Here is a 20,209-nt window from a genome sequence, read left to right on the forward strand (position 1 = left end):
GTCTCTTGCAGGGAGAACAGTCCCCAAAAGTCCTTTGTACGTCTAATCCCGTATTGGTGACAGCTTCTTGGAGGACCTGTTAGAGGACCAACAAGTTAGTTGGTTACTTCTGTCTTCCCAGCTAGACCATGAGCTCCCTGAGGTCAGAGAACATCTGTATTGGGTGTCGTGTCTGTGTGGAGCACAGTACTTGGCCCAGAAGAATAAGTATTGATTGAATAAATGGACAAAGGGGTGAGCATTTAGAGAAGGAGCAGACAGGTGAGCTAGAAAGCAGCCCGAGGAAGCTCCAGGGAGCACTGGAGCCCTGCCAGGGGCCGGTGGGGCCAGCAAGGCTGTACAGGGGAGAGCAGGAGCCTCCGCACAGGCTCTACATCTGTTAAAAGCGGGTTTAGGGCTTTCTCACCTTCCTAGAGTTAGGCTCGGGAGAGAGTTGTGGGTAAATATAAGGGGGTCACTCTGCCTTGGCATGGGAGGGTTGGCCAACTAGGGGGTAGGGTAGGGAGGCAGTGGGAGTGGACAGAAACTAGAACGGGCACTATGGCTGTCACCAGTGCCCAAGGTCGAGGTCCTGACACAGAGCCTTTAGATGGTGCCGGGAAAGCCCTGGGGGGCCTGTGAATGAGGGTGGATTTGTGGGAGACATCTCTGGGGCGATATCAGCATCCAGAACCCAGTGAGTTCCCCTTGTGGGTTCTGGTTTCTCCTGGACACTGTGCAGTCCCCACAGGGGTCTGGCCCTGGCTTCCCCCGCCACACTTGCTATTCAGACGACATCTGGTTACTGTTCCCGTCAAGGGCAACCCCGACCTCAGGGCCCTGTAGCGGTGGGGGTGGAGGGAAATGCTGGCAAGGGTTGGGCTCCTGACCCTGCTGCTGCTGCCCAGGCTGGACTCCCACAGGACTGTAAGGCCAGCAGGAGGGGGCTGGGAAGTCCCACAGAGGGGGATGTGCCCCGCACAGGGCCGGGGCAGCCTGGACAAAGCCGGTGTGGTGACAGGCCAAACGGACGCAAAAGGTTAGTCTACCCTGCTGGTCTGTCCAAGGCATCAGGGTCTGTGGGAGGAGGAGGTGTCCAGCACTCTGCAGGTATCTGTGCCTCACACAGGTCTCATGGGGGAAAGCCTGGGCCTGCCTGAAGCTGCCTTGGGGACGAGAGAGGGCAGAGGCCCCACTTGCTCGATCATAGGAATGAAAGGCTGGCGCTCAGGAGCACAGAACAAGGAGACGCCTGGAATGAGGCCCCAGCGGGAGTGGCCGCTTGGAGTCCTGGCTCCTTCTCCGATACCCAGTGGGCAAACAGAACCGCAGCTTTAGGGTGTGGGCAGACAGAGTCCTGGCTGGGACTCCAGGAGGCCTCGAGCCCCCGCTGACCCTCAGGCCCCGCTGGCCCCAGATGGTCGGAGGTAGAGCTCTGGCTTATCTCTCCAGCTGCCCAGTTCCCTGCCACTTTATCATGGAGGGTGAGAGGGTGTCAGAGCTCAGAACTCCCACCCCAGCCTCCCCGTGGGACAGGACCCAGGTGCTGGGGGAGAACAGCCCTTGGGAGCAGCCAGGAGTCCTCGGACCTGGGAAGGTTTAAAAGCCAGGGGGCCGTCTCGGCCTCAGTCTGACCTTACCTCCCGGCGGCAGCATGCAGGGGTTGCTGGTGTTGAGTGTCCTGTTGGGGGCTGTCTTTGGCAAGGAGGACTTTGTGGGGTAGGGATGTGGAGAGGAGGGGGTGCCCTCTGAGAGTGATGGGGAGGACTCAGCCTCCAACCAGTAGAGGAGACAGACAGACAGACACATGGCAACACAGCCAGAGAGGATGGCCTGGCACCGCCTGGGACAGCTGGCAGATGAGGAACCAGGGTTGGGAAGAGGTTGTGTCTCCCAAGACAGTGTCCTGAGCCCTGGAGAAATCTGAGCTCTGAGGAGGAGTTTTCAGAAGAGGAGAAAGGAGGAGGCCTGGCTGGCTTGGAACAGAGAAATAGTCCAAACTGGGATTGAGATAGTAACAGCGTCTAGAAGTTTCTAAAGATGGGGAGAGAAGGGGTGAGGGAGCCCAGGCCTCTCCTTGCTGAGACCCTCGGTGCTGTCCCCTGCCCAGCCCAGAGGATGAGGCCCAGTCTGGGGATTCCAGGCTGCTGCCTCCCTCCTGCACCTGGGGAGGGCTCGTGGCCAGGGCAGGTGCGGCCTTGGGTGCTCACTCCCCACTCTCACTCTGCCTAGGCATCAGGTGCTCCGAATCTCTGTAGCCGATGAGGCCCAGGTACAGAAGGTGAAGGAGCTGGAGGACCTGGAGGACCTGCAGGTCAGAAGAGGGGAGAGGGGCTCTCTGAGGCCCCAGGGTATCAGCTGGGGCCATCCCAGGTCCCCACCGGCCCCAGCGGCCGACTGTGCCTGGGCTGTCTCCACCCAACAAGGAGACATGGAATTGACCCTGTTAGGAAGCGACTTCAACCCCCCAGCTCCAGAGTCTTGCTGCCCTTGAGCACCTGGGCAACGTGCCGGGCCCCCTTCCGGTTCCTCCCTCTGCTTTGCTGTCTCAAAGGCCCCTCACTCTGCTCCTGGGCCATTTCCCTGACCACACTGGACTCTCCGGTCCCCAGGGTTTCCCCGTCTTTCTCTGCCCCTATTACCCCTGACCCATCCCCAATTATATGAGAACTTCTGGCACCAACAGCCCCTCCCAGGCCGGCCCTGTCCCTGCCTGCTGTCCTGGCTGGTGCCCCCAGCCCGCTGTGACCGTGCCGGCTCTTGTCCTCCCCAGCTGGACTTCTGGCGGGGCCCTGCGCACCCTGGCTTTCCCATCGACGTCCGAGTGCCCTTCCCCAGCATCCAGGCGGTCAAGATCTTTCTGGAGTCCCACAGTATCAGCTATGAGACCATGATCGAGGACGTGCAGTCGCTGCTGGAGGAGGAGCAGGAACAGATGTTCGCCTTCCGGTCCCGGGCGCGCTCCACCGACACCTTTAACTACGCCACCTACCACACCTTGGAGGAGGTGAGGGCGCCCCTAGCGGCCGCTCCCCGCAGCCACCAGCTCTTCATCATGGCTGGTAGAACCCGGCAGGGCCAAGGCCAGGGCCAGCCTGGGTGTGCGCAGCGCCTACTCTGTTTCCATGTGGCCTGTGTGGTCGTAGCTCCATTGCATTGCAGAGCTCGCAGCAGGCTGGGATGGTGGAGCTGCTAAGGCAAGCATCTGGGTGCCCAGAAGCTATTGAGGCCAGTGGTCTCTTCTTTCGCACCTCAGATCTATGACTTCCTGGACCTGCTGGTGGAAGAGAACCCGCACCTTGTCAGCAAGATCCAGATTGGCAACACCTATGAAGGGCGTCCCATTTACGTGCTGAAGGTAACATCCACATGTGGACATACACACGGGAGAATAGACCCACACGTGGCATCCGTGATGGGCGTGGGCTCTCACGGGGAAATCATGGTCCCAGGGAACACGCTGTTAAATGGACTCCCCATGCAGACATTTGGAAAGACCTGAGTCTCCACCCTGGTGTTGGTGTGTGCACTCCTGCCCATACACAAAGACAGTTGATCCAGTGTTTCCAATCAAGTGTCACATTGTGGAAGGTATTGTAGAGTCTGGGTAGTCCAGATAAAGTATTTTCTTGAGACAGAGTCTCGCTGTCACCCAGGCTGGAGTGCAGTGGCATGATCTCGGCTTACTGCAACCTCCACCTCCTGGGTTCAAGCGATTCTCCTGCCTCAGCCTCCCAAGTAGCTGAGACTACAAGCATGCGCCACCATGCCCAGATAATTTTTTTTTTTTTGAGACAGAGTCTCACTCTGTCGCCCAAGCTGGAGTACAGTGGCGCAGTAGCGTGATCTCGGCTCACTGCAACCCCCACCTCCTGGGTTCAAGTGATTCCCCTGCTTCAGCCTCCCAAGTAGCTGGGATTACAGGCGCCTGCCACCACGCCTGGCTAATTTTTTGTATTTTTAGCAGAGACAGGGTTTCACCGTATTAGCCAGGATGGTCTCGATCTCCTGATCTTGTGATCTGCCTGCCTCGGCCTCCCAAAGTGCTGGGATTACAGGCATGAGCCACTGCGCCTGGCCATTAATTTTTATATTTTTGGTAGAGACAGGGTTTTGTCATGTTGCCCTGGCTGGTCTCAAACTCCTGGGCTCAAGTGATCTACCCGCCTCGGCCTCCCAAAGTGCTGGGATTACAGGCGTGAGCCACCACGCCCGACCCAGATAAAGTGTTTTGTTTGTGATGTCCCCTAGAGAACTGTTCGAGCAGCAGAACAGGGGAAGGGCCAGGGGCCTGGTCAAGTCATATTCACCCCAAGCTTGGGCTGAGGGCAGGAGGCCAAGCTCTGTGGGATCCCTGTCCAGCCCCCAGCCCCACACCCACCTGAGTGATGGCCCCACAAGCAGAGCCTCTACCTGAGATACACAGACAGCAGGTGGTCTCTGGCCCAGGTCGGGGTCTCCTTCAGGGCAGCAAGATGAGGCCTCAGCTGTGAAATTGCCTCTGATCACTCCCCTGCCTCCTCTCCAGTTCAGCACGGGGGGCAGTAAGCGTCCAGCCATCTGGATCGACACAGGCATCCATTCCCGGGAGTGGGTCACCCAGGCCAGTGGGGTCTGGTTTGCAAAGAAGGTAAGGCCGGGGAGGTGGGGAGGGCTCTTACCTGGTGGGGCATTGGTGTCCAAGGCCCACAGAAGCCTGGGCCTCCCTTTGCCCATCCAGAAGCAATGACCACAGAGGACATGGGGAAAGGTGTCCATTGCTGTGGCTTGGCAGATGCCTGGCCCAGCCTGCGCTGCCCCTCTGCCCCTCTAACCCCCCAGATCACTCAAGACTATGGGCAGGATGCAGCTTTCACCGCCATTCTCGACACCATGGACATATTCCTGGAGATCGTCACCAACCCTGATGGCTTTGCCTTCACCCACAGCACGGTACCGGCCTTCTCCTGTCCTTGGGGGAAGCAGGATGGGCCTCTGGCTTCTAAGCCGCACAAGTAGTTCACCCCTAATCTCAACCCCCAGAAGTCAAGGGAGGGGCAATCAGACCTGTGCTTCTAGCAGAGGGTGTCTCAACAGTGGTGTGAATGGCATTTGGGGTGAATGACTGTCATGGGGGCTGTCCTGTGCATCCAAGGTGTTTCTAGCATCCTAACCTTACACCCATTCAATGCCAGTAGGAACCCCCTCTCCAGTGGTGACAAACAAAATGTCCTCAGATATTGCATAATGTCGCAGGGGAGGGTCAAGATTGTCTCCAGTGGAGGCCCACTGCCCCAGACCTTACTTCCTGGTCCTACTTCCATTTTTACGGCAAATAAAACATCTGACCAATGACATGGGGCCACAGTGGTGGTGGAGGACACTTTGCGGCTTCTTCGCCATATAGAACCCTCTGGCCAAATGCCTTCCTATGGCCTTCCCCACTCTTTCACCCAGTGCCCCCTCTGCTGATCTTCCTCCCCGACAACCAGTTGGGAGTGGATCCCATCCCAAGCTGTGCCTACAGCTCGGCTTCTGATCAGGACACTTGTGTTGAGGGCTTCCACCTCCAGGGAGCCCTCCCTCCAGTCCACTCTGCTCTCTGCAGCCTCTGAACCACCCCCCACCCAGCACTGTGACAAGCGTCACACGTGCCTCGGGGTGGCTGATCCCATTTCCTTCCTCAGAATCGCATGTGGCGCAAGACTCGTTCCCACACAGCAGGCTCCCTCTGTATTGGCGTGGACCCCAACAGGAACTGGGACGCCGGCTTTGGGTGTAAGGCCCAGAGTGTCTTGAGAGCAAGGATGGGACGGCCTGGAATGGCTCCTCACCACTGCTCTTGCTCCCCGCCTCTCTCCTGCCCCTGTAGCAAGGGGAGGGTTGGGGGTGGCAGCTCTGCCTCTGAGGGCTCTTGGGGATGGAGGCTGTGCTCTGAGAGTTGGTTGTTACTCACCTGCAAAAGGCAAGTTGCTTGCAAATGGGCTAAGGTCTGAAATCCTATCGAGGGGGCTTCTAGCTTAACCTCAAGTCCTCCCTCCTTGGCCACATCTCTGTGAGAACTGGTCTCCACTGAGGAGCCCGTCTTCCCTCCCTGGGTGTGTCCATCAGCTCTGCCCAAACCAGGCTGGGAGGGCAGCTCCCCCAGGTTATAGAAGGCCTCTGGGCTTTCCTGAATCCAGGAGTGGGAGTGAGCCCTTCCGTACCCACCTCACCCCCAACTCCATGCAAAGAACTGGATTCCAGAAGCCACGGAAGCTGGAGGAGCCACACCACCATGCCCTCTGTCCCCCCACAGTGTCCGGAGCCAGCAGTAACCCCTGCTCAGAGACTTACCACGGCAAGTTTGCCAATTCCGAAGTGGAGGTCAAGTCCATTGTGGACTTTGTGAAGGACCATGGGAACATCAAGGCCTTCATCTCCATCCACAGCTACTCCCAGCTTCTCATGTATCCCTATGGCTACAAAACAGAACCAGTCCCTGACCAGGATGAGCTGGTAGGCACTGACCTCGGCTTACCCCCTCGTCCCCAAGGTGGCTTCGGACAGGCCCGGGCTTTCCCCCATCAGACCTGCTTAAGGCACAGACATCTCCAGAGTGCCTGACACCCTTCCTTCCCTGATGGCTTGGGAAGACCAGCAGGGTGGACTAACCGTTTTTTCTGGGAAACTGAGGCACAGGAGTGATGGAGTCACTTCTGTAATGTGACAGAGCAAGGGGCAGGGTTAGACTTGGATCTTAGGCACCACATGTGGAGGTGCATGTGACTGAAGGGCGGGGAAGGCCAGCCGGACACCCTGAAGGGCCAGAAAACTGTGCTGACAGGCTCCCGGGCTGAGCTTCCAGGCTAAGCAGGCTCTGTGCTCCCTGCTGGAGGCCCACTTCTGCAGGGTGCTTCTCCTAGGCTCCCCTGCCAGCCCCCCAACTACCCTGGACATGCTGTTCCAGGAGCCTGGCCATGACAGGTGGCTTTGCTTGGTGTTTTGTCCAGGATCAGCTTTCCAAGGCTGCTGTGACAGCCCTGGCCTCTCTCTACGGGACCAAGTTCAACTATGGCAGCATCATCAAGGCAATTTGTAAGTGGCTGTATGGTCTCTCTTGGTGGGCCTGTGAGGAACATCTGCTGGCTCTTCCTGGCCGAGGGAGTATCCCTCATGGAAGGAAGTAGCCAAGGGCGCCCAGATCTGCCAACTGCTGGCGAGGGCTGTTCTGAGGGGTGGGCAGTCCCTTTTCCTGACATGAACTCTGCTTCCTTTGATACTTTCAGACAAATGTGAATTCCTCTGACAGCTCTTGTCCTCTTGTGTTGGGGCCAAGTCTAGTTTCTTGGTTGGATGGGGTGGAGAGTCCTGCTGGGATTTGCAGATCACCAGGAAATTCAACTTAAAAAAACACTTCTCGGGGTCAGGGCACCGTGGCTCACGCCTGTAATCCCAGCACTTTGGGAGGCTGAGGTTGGCAGATCACGAGGTCAGGAGATAGAGACCATCCTGGCTAACATGGTGAAACCCCGTCTCTATTAAAAATACAAAAAATTAGCTGGGGGTGGGGGCGCGCGCCTGTTGTCCCAGCTACTCGGGAGGCTGAGGCACGAGAATCGCTTGAACCCGGGAGGCGGAGGTTGCAGTGAGCCGAGAGCACACCACTGCACTCCAGCCTGGGCGACACAGCGAGACTCTATCTCAAAAAAACAAAAACAAAAACCACTTCTCCTCCAGTGCCCCTCAATTAGGCAATAGGCCTGATTTATTCCTCACTGACTTATTCATGCAATGCCGCTGAGAGGAGCATTACTGAATCAAAATGGCATTAACTCAACAAATGTTTATTGAACACCTACTATGCACCAGGCCCTGTTTCATGTACTTGGGATATAGCCATGAATGAAATAAGCAAAGATCAGAGAACTTTCTAGCCAGGGAGACCAACAATGAACATAAATAAGTAAATGATACATTATGTGAGGTGACGAATGCTGGGGAGGAAAACTAAAACTAGACCAGGTGCGGTGAATCGGGAACACTGCTGGTGGAGGTGGGGCAGGTGGATTGAAGGGTGGGCCTCATTGAGAGAGTGACATTTGGGCAAGTATTGAAGGAAGTGGGTGGAGGAGGTGGCAGCCAGGAGGCTACCCAGCTAGGAAGAGCCTTCCAGGCAGAGGAACATTCTAGAGCAAAGGCTCTACAGTGTGGTCTGGCCGGGGATGTTGCTGGAACAACAAGACTGGTGTGGCTGCCTCCAAGTAAGTGAAGGTCAAAGCTGGGTAGAGGGCTGAGGGGGCAGGGCTGCGTACACACCTCACACGCTTCCTGCCTGAGTGCCTAGGCCTTGGTGGGCAAGCGGGTCACAATCTTATCCAAGGTTGACCTCACTTTTGGACTCCAGGCCTTCTTTGGAAACTGATTCAACTCTGAGTCAAGGTTTTGCTTCATTCAACATTGTCAAGTTAAATTCTGATATGCAGCCTACTGCTCTCTCCTGGGCCAATTCAAAAGTGGCTTCATTACCCGCTGTTGATTACAGTTTCCCGGGCAAAGTTTCCTCCTGAAAGACAAGGGGCTTTTGCTTTGACTCTGGCTCTTTGCACTTCCCCCTCACAGACCAGAGCCCCAAGGGAACAAATCCTGGTTACCCAAGCAGGGAACTCGGTCTATTTAGGGGCTTCACCGAAGGCACTGTTGGAGAGAGGCTGTTTTCAGAGGGGCTTGTGCAATTGCAGAGACTTCCTTGCATCCCCCAGTGAATAGGGGAACAATTGCTGGTCTCCTCTTTGGACCTCTTGGCTTAGACCTTTTAGTGGGAGTTTCTTGGAAGTGAGGCTGCTTGGTCAACAGCAGACCTTAGTAGACACTTGACTCCACTCAGCATTGCACAAGGCACAGAGCTTTGGACAGGGTTGGATCGTTAACCCAACCAGTGTAAATATTCCCAAAGTGATTGACCCTTTCTCTCCTATTTTACTCCTGCCTCAGATCAAGCCAGTGGAAGCACTATTGACTGGACCTACAGCCAGGGCATCAAGTACTCCTTCACCTTTGAGCTCCGGGACACTGGGCGCTATGGCTTCCTGCTGCCAGCCTCCCAGATCATCCCCACGGCCAAGGAGACGTGGCTGGCGCTTCTGACCATCATGGAGCACACCCTGAATCACCCTTACTGAGCTGACCCTTTGACACCCTTCTTGTCCTCCTCTCTGGCCCCACCCAGGCAACCAAATAAAGTTTGAGTGTACCAGGAACAGAATCCTGGGGCTTGCATGTGGAGTGTCTGCCTCTCCAAGCTGGGGCAAAAGTGACTTAGTTCCTGCAGGCCTCACTGGAAATGTGTGGGTGGTTGGACTAGATGACCCCTACATTCCCCTGCATTCCAACGTCCTGTGAAGTCGTATCCAAGTGATGTCTGTTTTAATTAGACCACCCTGAGTTCAGCTCACCAGTGGGATGATTTGTTCATACCTTAGTAGCAAGCAGCAGCCACAGCTGCTAACCAAATGCCCGGCACCCCACAGTGGCGTGGAATTCGGCATGTACAAAGGTCTAGCTAGCTGTGTCCATTCATCTATAAAAGCAACAACCTGGAAGATGAAATATAATAATCCAGGTGGCCACTGCTGTCCAAAATAGATGTTGCAGCTAAGTAAAACAGATTACTAAAGAGCAAAATATCATCTTCCATTCCTGAATCAAATTGGAAGAAAACAATTGGATTAAATAAAATCATTAACTGAAGATAAAGAACCAATCCAAAGGCCAATCCCAAGACATTTTGAATTTTTAAATTTTTTTGGTAGAGACAGGGTTTTGCCATGTTGCCCAGGCTGGTCTTGAACTCCTGGGCTCAAGCAATCCTCCTGCTTTGGCCTCCCAAAGTCCTGGGATTACAGGTGTGAGCCATCATATTTGGCCAAGATATTTTATTAACTGTATAAATTAATTATATATTCTGAAGATTTTGCCTTTAGGGATAGAAGTCATCCACTTTTCATTTGCCACATCCTTCCCAGTGTCTTCGGTACACGGTTCTGCTCCCTCGTGTTTCCATCCACCCCACTCCTTCCCATTCTCCTGTTGAGACCACAGCTCCTAGGATTTAGCTTCCCTTCTTCAGCTTGGTGATCCTGATGTGTGTGATATTACAATTAGCAGCTAGCACGACTACATAAGATATCCCAACTTGTTTCAAAGCAAGAATCTCCCTTTTGGGCTGGCCACGGTGGCTCACGCCTGTAATCCCAGCACTTTGGGAGGCTGAGGTGGGCGGATCACGAGGTCAGGAGTTCAAGACCAGCCCGGCCAACATGGTGAAACCCTGTCTCTACTAAAAATACAAAAAATTAGCCAGGCATGGTGGTGCATGCCTGTAATCCCAACTACTCAGGAGACTGAGGCAGGAGAATCCCTTGAATCCAGGAGGTGGAGGTTGTGGTGAGCTGAGATTGCACCACTGTAGTGCAGCCTGGGTGACAGAGGGAGACTCCATCTCAAAAAAAAATTAAAATATATTTAAAACTAATAAATGCTTGTGAAATGGAGACATGAAAGTTGTTGTCCATCTCAAAAAAAAAAAAAAAAAAAGAAAGAAAAAAGAATCTTTGTTTCTTCCATATTGCTTCAGATGTGAGTGTGGAGCAGGGGGTTTTCCCACAGACTCTGCTGGGGAAGTGAGTGGACTGGGGCTGGAGTGAGGATGGCAGCTTCTCCCTCTAGCAGCCAGGCCAGGTTTCAAGAAGCACCCAGCTCTGTTGACTTAAGTCTTTTCCACATAAAATGGCCTGAAGGTCAAAAATGCCTTTTTTTAAAAAAAAGGAACATTGATGGAATTTTCATCTTGGACTTTTATTTTATTATTGTTTTTGCTATCAACATTCTAAAGATAAAAATAAAAAGAATGAGGGCTGGGCACAGTGGCTCACACCTGTAATCCCAGCATTTTGGGAGGCTGAGGCAGGGGGATTGCTTGACCCCAGGAGTTCGAGACCAGCCGGGGCAACATAGCGAGACCCCCCCCAACCTCTACAAAAAATAAAAAATTAGCTGGGTGTGGTGGCGTGCACCTGTAGTCCCAGCTAATCAGGAGGCTGAGGTGGGAAGAAGCCTTGAGCCCAGAAGTTTGTAGTTGCAGTGAGCCATGATGGCACCACTGCACTCCAACCTGGACAACCAAGTGAGACCCTGTCTCTTAAAAGAAAAAAAAAAAGGATGAGGCTCTATGTATGTATTGTTACATTTTGTATGTATTTGTTACATTATTACATTATATTGTTTACATAAACTTATAAACATGTAAGTTTATGAGACAAGGTAAAATCGTGTTTCAGTCTTTACAGAAAGATGACCTAAAAGGTTTGATAACACCCTCTTCAAGTTATCTTTTAGAAAATGCTTCCCTTCAATCTATATAACGACATTATAACTCTCTTTTCAAAACCCATTTTAACTGCTTAGTTTGAGTGAGCAGGAAGCTGATCATCTTTTGTTTAATGAAGACTGATAAGAGAAGAAATATTAAGTTAGCATGACAATTTATCATTTTATAAAACTGGATCACTAGACTTTTATGGTAGAACTGCTTAATTTAAAATAAACTGTGCTTCCTGACAGCAGGAACCACCTTGTTTGACATTCAATCCCCAATAGCATTAACAGTACCTGACACACAGATGCCCAATAAATACCTGTTGAGTGAATGCTCTCTACTTTTATTAGTGAATTCATAAATGTTATGATCTGTATGTTGTAGGCTTGCTGGAAATACCCTGTGCAAGTTATTTTGAATTCCCAGAGTTGAGTAAGTCTTAAGAAAGCTGAAGTCAAGGAATTAATGTAAATTGCACAAGGGCAAGGATTGCTTTGTTTTGTTCACCATTTAACCCCCACTGCTTGGCCAAGTGCACAGCACATAGTAATAATATAGATATTAATATCAATAATAATAAATGCTTGGCCAGGTGCAGTGGCTCATACCTGTAATATCAATACTCTGTGAGGCTGAGGTGGGAGGATTGCTTGAGCTCAGGATTTCAAGACCAGCCCGGGCAACACAGCGAGACCCAGTCTCTATAAAAAAACAATTTTAGGCTGGGTGTGGTGGCTCATGCCTGTAATCCCAGCACTTTGGGAGGCCAAGGTGGGCAGATTGCTTGAGGTCAGGAATTTGAGATTAGCCTGGCCAATATGGCAAAACCCCGTCTCTACTAAAAATACAGAAATTAGCCAGGAAGTGGTGCATGCCTGTAATCCCAGCTACTCGGGAGGCTGAGGCATGAGAATTGCTTGAAACCAGGCGGTGGAGGTTGCAGTGAGCCAAGATTGTGCCACTGCACTCCAGCCTGGGTGACACAGGGAGACTCCGTCTCAAAAAAAAAAAAAAAAAAAAAATTGAAATATATTAAAAAATATTAAATGCTTGTTAAATGGAGACAAGAAAGTTGTTAGTTTTTTTTTTGTACTTTCAAGTATGGGAAGAGATTTACATTTTGTTTGTAGATACATATTTTTACAAATCTATGGGTGAAAACACTTAAAATTGTTAAGTAAAAACATAAAGCTAAAAGACAATTTTGGAAAATACTGCAACTTAAAAATGAAAGTATTGATATGAAAATAAGTATTAATAACCTAAAAGACAATTTTGGAAAATACTGCAACTTAAAAATGAAAGTATTGATATGAAAATAAGTATTAATAACCTTGAGGGGTTAAAATAATAAAAAGGATTAAAGAAAAAGACTAACATTTCAAAAGAAAAATAGGCAATTCCACTAAGAAGAAACACAAACAAATCAATACATGTATGAAAGATACTGATCCTCTAAGTGATTTCTTGTTCATTAAGGAGAAATGAAGATATTTTTCTCTCATCAGATTGGCAAAGAATAAAAAGACTGATGACTCCAGTGTTAACGTGTAGTGCTGGTGGAGCAGAAACTGGCACCACCTTCCCAGAGGGCAAATTTGGCAATATAAATCAAAATTATAAATGTATTGTGTCTTTGATCCAGAAAACCCACATGGAAGAATTTACTTTATAAAAGTATTTGGACGGGTTCAAAAATATGTATGTACAAGATTGGAAAAGTAAAAAATAAAAAACCTAGATAATTACCAGTCTTGATGCTGATCTGACACACCAACACACTGGAACAACACGAAACCATTAAGGGCTGTGTTGACATGGAAAAATGTTCACAACATACTAAGTGAAAGAAACTGGCTATAAGATGGAAATGTTATAAAACTGGATTGTGGTGATGGTTGCACAATTCTGTAAACTTACTCAAAATCATTGAGTTGTACACTTAAAATGGGTGAATTTAATGGTATGTGATTTATACAATACAGTTGTTTTAAAAAAGAAGCTGGATACAAAATACTGAGTCTGGATCCCATCTTGTTTAAAAGACACACACACACACACACACACACACACACACACACACGCACGCTTTCTTTCTCTCTTCCTGGAAGGATATATCCCCCAATAATAATAATGATTAACCTGGGTAGTGGTGGTGGTAGTTTTCCTTTTTGTGCTTCTCAGCATTTCTCGCAATGAGCTTTTACAATCAGCTTTTATAATGGGCAGGGAGTGAAGGGAGCTATTTCAAACACAGTAGATAACCTGTGTGTAAAGTTATCTAACATCGGTGTATTATCAACATCAAACAGCTAAATGGCCATCTTAGTTTTTGCTCAGATTCTTTTGATTTTTCTAAACTCATTTTTTCTGCTCCGGTATTATGTTTCATCATCTTGCCCAGAACGTGGCAGTTTGTCTTACCTTCAGAAAAATTTACACTCCAAGATACAGCTGGAAGCAGCAGTGTTTCTACCAAAGGAAGAGATTACTCAGCTCATGCAGTTGGGGGCCATTCCCCATCCTACACCTTGTAGCTTGATGAAAATTCCCAAAACCCCTTCCTGCTCACATTCAGTTCTTGCAGCAATCTTGGGAATTGATTATGCTAATGCCTATTCCCCAGGGCCTTTGAAAATCTTTATTTTCAAATGAACTCATTTTACTTTTTACTCAGACCACTACATATGGTTCTCTAATGGCCTGTGGGCCCAATATTGGTGGTCTATGAGAATCCTTAGGGTAGCCTCTTGAATTAACACTCAGATATGCACAGCTAGCTTTCTGTCTTTGGCCTAAAGTTAAAATGAGAATGTCATTGAATACAATCCAGATATGACCTCACTGGTCCTTCATCCAGTGCAGGGCGCTTCATCACCCTGGCAATTGTTCTGCAAGGGTGAGTGGGACGAGGTGGATTTGAAGATGCACAGGGACTCTTGCTTTAAGGACTACGGCAACATCATTCTGTGAACACATTAAGACCCAGATGCTACTCAGATGAAGCTGATATGACTAACCATAACATTCAAATTGGCCAAATCAAAGAGAAGCTCTCAGAAAAGCACAGAGCATGCATCATCACATCTAAAAAACTGTCAAAGGGTAATGAATTCTTCCCCAAAGCTTTCAGGATCTGCATTAATTTGGCAACTCAAACACTGAGCATCATCCAACAACCTCAGAGACTGGGATTGCCAAATGTTTATTGCCAAACTAAAAGAAGAAAATGGAAAGTCTTCTGCTTAATCACAGTAGTGATATCGGCTACCTTTTTAGAAGAGTGCAGTAGAATAAGGGCTCTGCTGACAAGGACTGGGGCAAGGAGGTTTGCCTCTGCTTCCCCCAGGAACTCAGGCCTATGGCCATCGCCAATTCATGCAACTTATGTTTCAGCCGAAATCAGAAACATCACCACAAAGGAAAGAAAAGATCAGGCACAAATCATATCAATATGGTTTATTGAATGAATGGCTCGACCTATCAGGAAAACAGCCTACTTTTTTTCCCCTACAATATAATTAAAAGTTTGTAATTCTCATTCCTTAAGTGGTACTTCGCAAGGTGTCCATTAACAGACAAAATAACCTCGGAAGCCCTGGAGCACCTGTCTTCAAGATAAGACACCAGACACAGGCGGTGGAAATGTGGAAATACGTATTCCCCAGAGCAGATGTTTCAGTTCCTGAATTTCCATCGCCTTTTGTGCAGGCAAGCGGAGGAAAGTTTTCAAAAGAATCTCCGCTGACTAGGAGGGAAGGGAATAGCCAAGGGAAAGGTACGTTTTCACGGTAAGTTAGAGGCATCACCAAAGGAGAACACGGCTGTGCCCACCCAGAGTGAGAAGCACAGAGCAGAGTGGCTGAAAGAACACCCTCTGCAGCCACAGTTCTCAGGCTGGCTCCTGGCTTTTCTACCCCCTAGCTCAGAGACTGAAGGCAAACCTGAATCACTTAATTTCTACCGGAACCTCAGTCTCCTCATCTGAAAATGGGGGTGCCTGCCTCATCAGACTGTTGTGGAAATTAAATGAGTCAAAACATATAATGAAGAATCTAGGAGCAAAGTAAGCTCTCCACAAACATTGGCTAGTATTATTATTTTCTGGAAATCTTCAAGATTTGAAACAAAAGAGAAAACCCACTCTTAGATGGGGGTGGTGTGTGACCTGTGCGTGCTGAATTCTGGAGGATACTTTAAGCCTGGCAGAGACAGTTACGGTAATAACACCCCCAATAGCTCTCTGGGTACTTCCTGTAGAGGGAGATCTAAAAACCTCAGGGTTTTGAATGCCTCGCCTACAAAGGCAGGATACACAAGGGGGACAGAAGATAACGAGCTTTCTGGGTCTCCAGCATGACAGATCAGCACTGAGTGGCCACCACAGTGGGCATCACATCCAAACTTCAATCTTGACAGGTTCAATTCATTTATTCATGAACACTTATTAAGGGCCACTGTCACAGGGTTGGTGATTTTTCACTCTCTGGGAGCTTACAGACAAAATAATTGCAACAGGAAGACATATTGATATCCTTGAAAAGATGCAGCCCATCCGTACACAGCATTTGAAAAGTGGCCTCTCTTTGCCTCACATTTTACCAGGTGCTTCAGGATGTTACACAGGTGAGAATTTGCTTCTGCACAGAACAAAGAGGATCAGCAACAGAGAGGGGGGCCATCAGGGGATCGCAATGTGACAGATACAGTTTCGAAAACACATAAAATCATGCACTGAATCCTGTTCTGCCTGAATTCAAGGCTGACAAATTTCCACCATTACATTTTTTATGTTGTAATTGACCTGTGTATCCATTTAAAGATGTCGTAATAATAATTTCAATAATTACTGTAAATCTAGGAAAGTATTACTACCCAAGTGTATTCTGAACATTTTGGAAGCACAATGTTATTTATTGCTTTTGCATGAAAAAAATTTGTTAGTGAAAAATTAATGGATCTGCATGTAAGTACTCAACATGCTCACATAATTAAACTGGTGAATTATATTCCACACGTTTGCGGTGTTTCCTGGGGAAAAAAAAAGTATTGTGGGAGTTAAATCTTTGAAAGAATTGGGAAGAAAATAAACACACATTAAAGACACTGAGAACGTTTTGGAACTGGAGAAAGAAAGGTTCTTAATGATTATCTTCAGAGTAGAGCAAGAAGGTGGTCATGGATTTAAATCCAGGTGGACAGAAACTAATTATTCGCTCTAAAAAAGATAACATAAAAGACAGAATCTATAGCCAATAAACAACATGACAGAAACCAAAACCAACACAAGAAAAATTACCTGCGTATTTCTTCCTAGCCTAGGACTCTGATTTCACTTACATTCCACAAGGGAATTAGAGAAAACACGGTTTTTGTTTTGTTCTGTTTTCTTGGTCAAGTAGCCTAAAGTCTAATTTTTGTATAATTTAAATAGCACCACAGGAAAAATCCCTGAGCAACTAATGAATGTTATTTGTTCTCTTTTCATTCGGATTTATACCAAGCCCAATATGATTGTGCTGGTCCTGGCTAACCACTAAAGGTTAAAAAAAAAAAAAAAGATAAAATGAATGCAAGCCACTTAAATCATTCCACACTTTTCAAGAGATTGAGCCTGACATTATTACAGCCCAGGGTGTTCCTTTTGTTTTCAAATAAGTAATGTAGCTTTCTCTTTTCTCTCTCGATTTCTGCCTCTCTTCTTCTCTCTGCCCTCCCTTCTTCCCATTTCCTTGCTGCTTTCCTTCTTTTCTCCCTTCCTTAAACACAAACCCCTTTAAAGCATTTAAGGTATTATTTAAACTTTGGCCATCACTGCTGTTCAGATGGCGCTGTAGTTGTACATCGATGAAGCACCTTCTGTCTCAGGGTTCACAAGCCCCAGACAAGGGCAGCTAGTCAACCCCTGAGATGCTGGCAGGAAGCCATGATCCAGTTGTTGAAGGTGGCTTCAGTCCCAGCCTGAGGAGAAAAAGAAACCCAGGCTTTCTGACTGGAGAGCTGAGGCCCCCTGCCCTAATTGGACTGATTTCCTGGTTCATTTATTTTTTTTAAAAAATGCTTTCCTAGGAGATGCAGCAAAAATCACACCAGTCTCCTGTGGCTCCCCCAAATCATCTCGACAGAAAAGAAGAGAGAAGTTAGCAGTTTTCAGCATATTAATAGCAAACGACAAATTAGTAACTATGTACTTTAATCTTCAACATTCATAATTGCACAAAGCATCACTGGTCATTTAAATAATACATGTCAATTAATCTAATGAAGAAACTGGCAAAGTAGAATGTTAAAAGCAATACCTTGAGCACGTAAAGCATGTTTGATATTAACATTTAACATGCAAAACGCAGAATTAGAACAGCTCTTTTGAGCATGGTTATTTAAAATCCTTACCAACGGGGCAAAGCAAGCACTGTGGAGAAATACACATAAACATATTCAACCTGCCAGATCTCTCAGGTGAGTGCACACCAATTCTAATGGGTCTGGCTGACCTGGCTTTCCACATATATACAGTGGTTTCTAACACTCCAAAGTTGTCTGACAATGGGAATGCAGAATCGGAACAAGGAGGGAAGACCATTTACTTTCAAAATAGCATCCGGCAGGGAAGTCTCAACTCCTGACAAGTCACCTTTAAAACGGCATAACCAGAACTTTGTTACAGAGAAAAATATTTTTTCCTTAAAAATGTGTATGTGGCAAAAATGGCCGAAAATCTTGTCCATGCTAGGGGAAAGTTGAGTGTGGAAAAATGTGCATTTTTCTATCTACGCTGTAAAGAAAATACAAAGCCAGAGCATTTTGGCATTAGCAAAGGCTGAACTAAGTTCTCAGGCAATAAATTTATGGGGAAACATGACAGGCTCCTCATTAAAGCTATGTGTACGTTGGCTGAATTTTATACAAGATTCTTGAATCTTGCGGAAAATTGGGCATGGCTTGACATCTGAACAATGTCCCTGGTTTGTTTGATTTCTAAAGCACTGGAAAATGTTGCACTTTGGAAATCAAGTAGAGAATAAACACACTCTAAAACAGAACTGGGCTGAATCTGAAAGTTATTTTTCCATATGTCTCTGTGAGATATTTATTACGTTTATTTCTCATACAAACACAGCCCCCATGCTAGAAATACTGTGGTGCCTTTTTTTTTTTTTTTTTTTTGGTGGCGAGAAAATAGTACTGTTAAGGCAAATCTTACCCTGTAGCAGTTACCAGCAGGACAGGCAATTTTCAGTTGGCTTTTCAGAAGCTGGTTGCCATGACAAAGAGCACAATTTATTCCTCAGTCCCTTATCACAGCTACGATCACAGACCATAAAAATTAACACAGCTCTTTTCCATCTGATTTCAGAGTTCCTCATCCTTACCTGAGGCCTTTTGTTCCCCCAATTAAATGGAATGAATGTCAGTCATTTAGCAATTCAATTAATGCTGATTCAAAATTCCGGCCAAAACCAGCATCTATAATCACAACTTCCTAATCACAGTTCAGTCATGAGAATGAAAAGTAAGCAGGAAATTGCACTAATTACTCAATTAGACTAATACTGTATTTCTAAGCAAGGGCTTACGAGGTTGTCAGCCCTGACAAAGGACTTTGGAGTCCTCTTCACCTTGTGTGTCCACAGTTGTCCAACCGAAGCTGGTATTTTCAAGTGGCCATAATTTCTATCCATCTAACATGGATGGACTGAAGCTGGGCAATGGGTGTCATAACTGATATACTGACCACAAGTGAGGGCCGCTTTGGTGGGCTTCAAGGGGCACAGGCCGGTGTGGTGGCCAGGGCTTTCCCATGAGAGGCCTTCCTCCCCGGTGTGAAGACACCCACATGCACACCTTTCTGGCTCCAGGAAAACATCTAATAAGGGGAGCATTCAGTGAGTGTACAGCTACTCTCCTCATCTTCAATTTGAGGGAGCACACAGGCACTGGCTTCCATACTCGAAACAGGGCCTGCAATATGCCGGGCAGAGAGCTCCTTGCTGAGTGAGCCTACTGGGGTGGGGTCTTTAGGCGGCTGGAACCTAAGGCTCATCTGCACCCTTGGAAACAGCTTCTCACACCAAGACTGCCCGGAGAAGCCTTCATGAAGTCAAGAACAGTGAACGGAAAGGTGGTTGGGACAGGCACAAGGGCAGATGTGACTGAAGTATTTACAAAACAACAAAGAGAGACCCAACAAGCTGGACCTTATTAAAAAAAAAAACAACTAAAAACTTAGATCCTTTTTTCCTATACAGTTTCACAAGACTTAAATATGCTGTAAACAACAGGGAGGACACTAGAGCCTGTCACACCTCTGGTTTTTGTGGTCACCTGTCAAAATCCTTCCCGAGGTGGCCTCCTGAGGGGAGAGGAATTGCAGACAGGGAGAAGGAAGAGGGCCTATCCCATACGTATGTCATGGTCTTTCCTCTGCAGAAGTTTCTGGAAATGACCCAACTTGGGAAATGCTCAGGGGTTCCGAAAAGAGGAAAAACATTTATTTGCCTAAGTGAGACAAAGTCTTTACTTCCAGGGTTTGCCTTGCAGGTGGCCACTGCTGAGGGAGCGGGGGTTTGAGTGGCTGGTGGGGCTGCCACCAGGCAGATTCTGAGCGCTTCGGGCACCAGGCACCTTGGACTCTCTTCCAGAGGAGTTAGCTTGGTTCAGTCGGCCTGAAGGGAGCAAGAAAGAAGGAACAGAGCTGCAAGAATGATTCCAGGGACAATCTGCCAAGTACAGTTTTCAGCTAATGAAGTCCTAGCCTACAACCACTTTTAAGCTAATGAAGTCCTATGCAGTATCTACTTTAGGCCAGTGATGACCTACTCCTCATCCTTGAGACCAGCCTGAAGGTGGGGAGGGGGACAGAAATGAAGGGAAACCCAGATAGGTTTTTCTTCC

The 20,209-nt window shown here is 48.2% G+C and overlaps 2 protein-coding genes across 2 annotated transcripts in view; one reads left to right on the plus strand and one right to left on the minus strand.

Moving 5' to 3' along the window:
- Positions 1-1,612: 1,612 nt before the first annotated feature.
- Positions 1,613-9,216, plus strand: CPA1 (carboxypeptidase A1). The gene is made up of 10 exons (XM_030825606.1): positions 1,613-1,698; positions 2,212-2,293; positions 2,753-2,986; positions 3,236-3,337; positions 4,508-4,609; positions 4,801-4,911; positions 5,646-5,736; positions 6,257-6,456; positions 6,951-7,035; positions 8,932-9,216. The coding sequence occupies exons 1-10, from the start codon at positions 1,634-1,636 to the stop codon at positions 9,117-9,119; spliced, it is 1,260 nt and encodes a 419-aa protein (XP_030681466.1). The 5' UTR covers positions 1,613-1,633; the 3' UTR covers positions 9,120-9,216.
- A 5,545-nt stretch (positions 9,217-14,761) lies between these two features.
- CEP41 (centrosomal protein 41) overlaps positions 14,762-20,209 on the minus strand; it is a 50,799-nt gene continuing 45,351 nt past the window's right edge. The window contains exon 11 of the mRNA XM_003261337.4: positions 14,762-19,980. Coding sequence (XP_003261385.1) covers positions 19,832-19,980 — 149 coding nt within the window. The 3' untranslated portion in view covers positions 14,762-19,831. The remainder of the gene's footprint in view (positions 19,981-20,209) is intronic.

The sequence above is a fragment of the Nomascus leucogenys genome, chromosome 13 (assembly GCF_006542625.1).
Source record: "Nomascus leucogenys isolate Asia chromosome 13, Asia_NLE_v1, whole genome shotgun sequence".
NCBI lineage: Eukaryota > Metazoa > Chordata > Mammalia > Primates > Hylobatidae > Nomascus > Nomascus leucogenys.

What these genes read in the sequence shown, in the direction of transcription:
- CPA1 (XM_030825606.1), top strand. Translation starts at nt 1,634, where the DNA reads ATGCAGGGGTTGCTGGTGTTGAGTGTCCTGTTGGGGGCTGTCTTTGGC. An exon ending in GGGTCTGGTTTGCAAAGAAG is followed by an intron (nt 4,610 to 4,800) that starts GTAAGGCCGGGG and finishes CTAACCCCCCAG; the next exon opens with ATCACTCAAGACTATGGGCA. An exon ending in TTGCCTTCACCCACAGCACG is followed by an intron (nt 4,912 to 5,645) that starts GTACCGGCCTTC and finishes TTCCTTCCTCAG; the next exon opens with AATCGCATGTGGCGCAAGAC.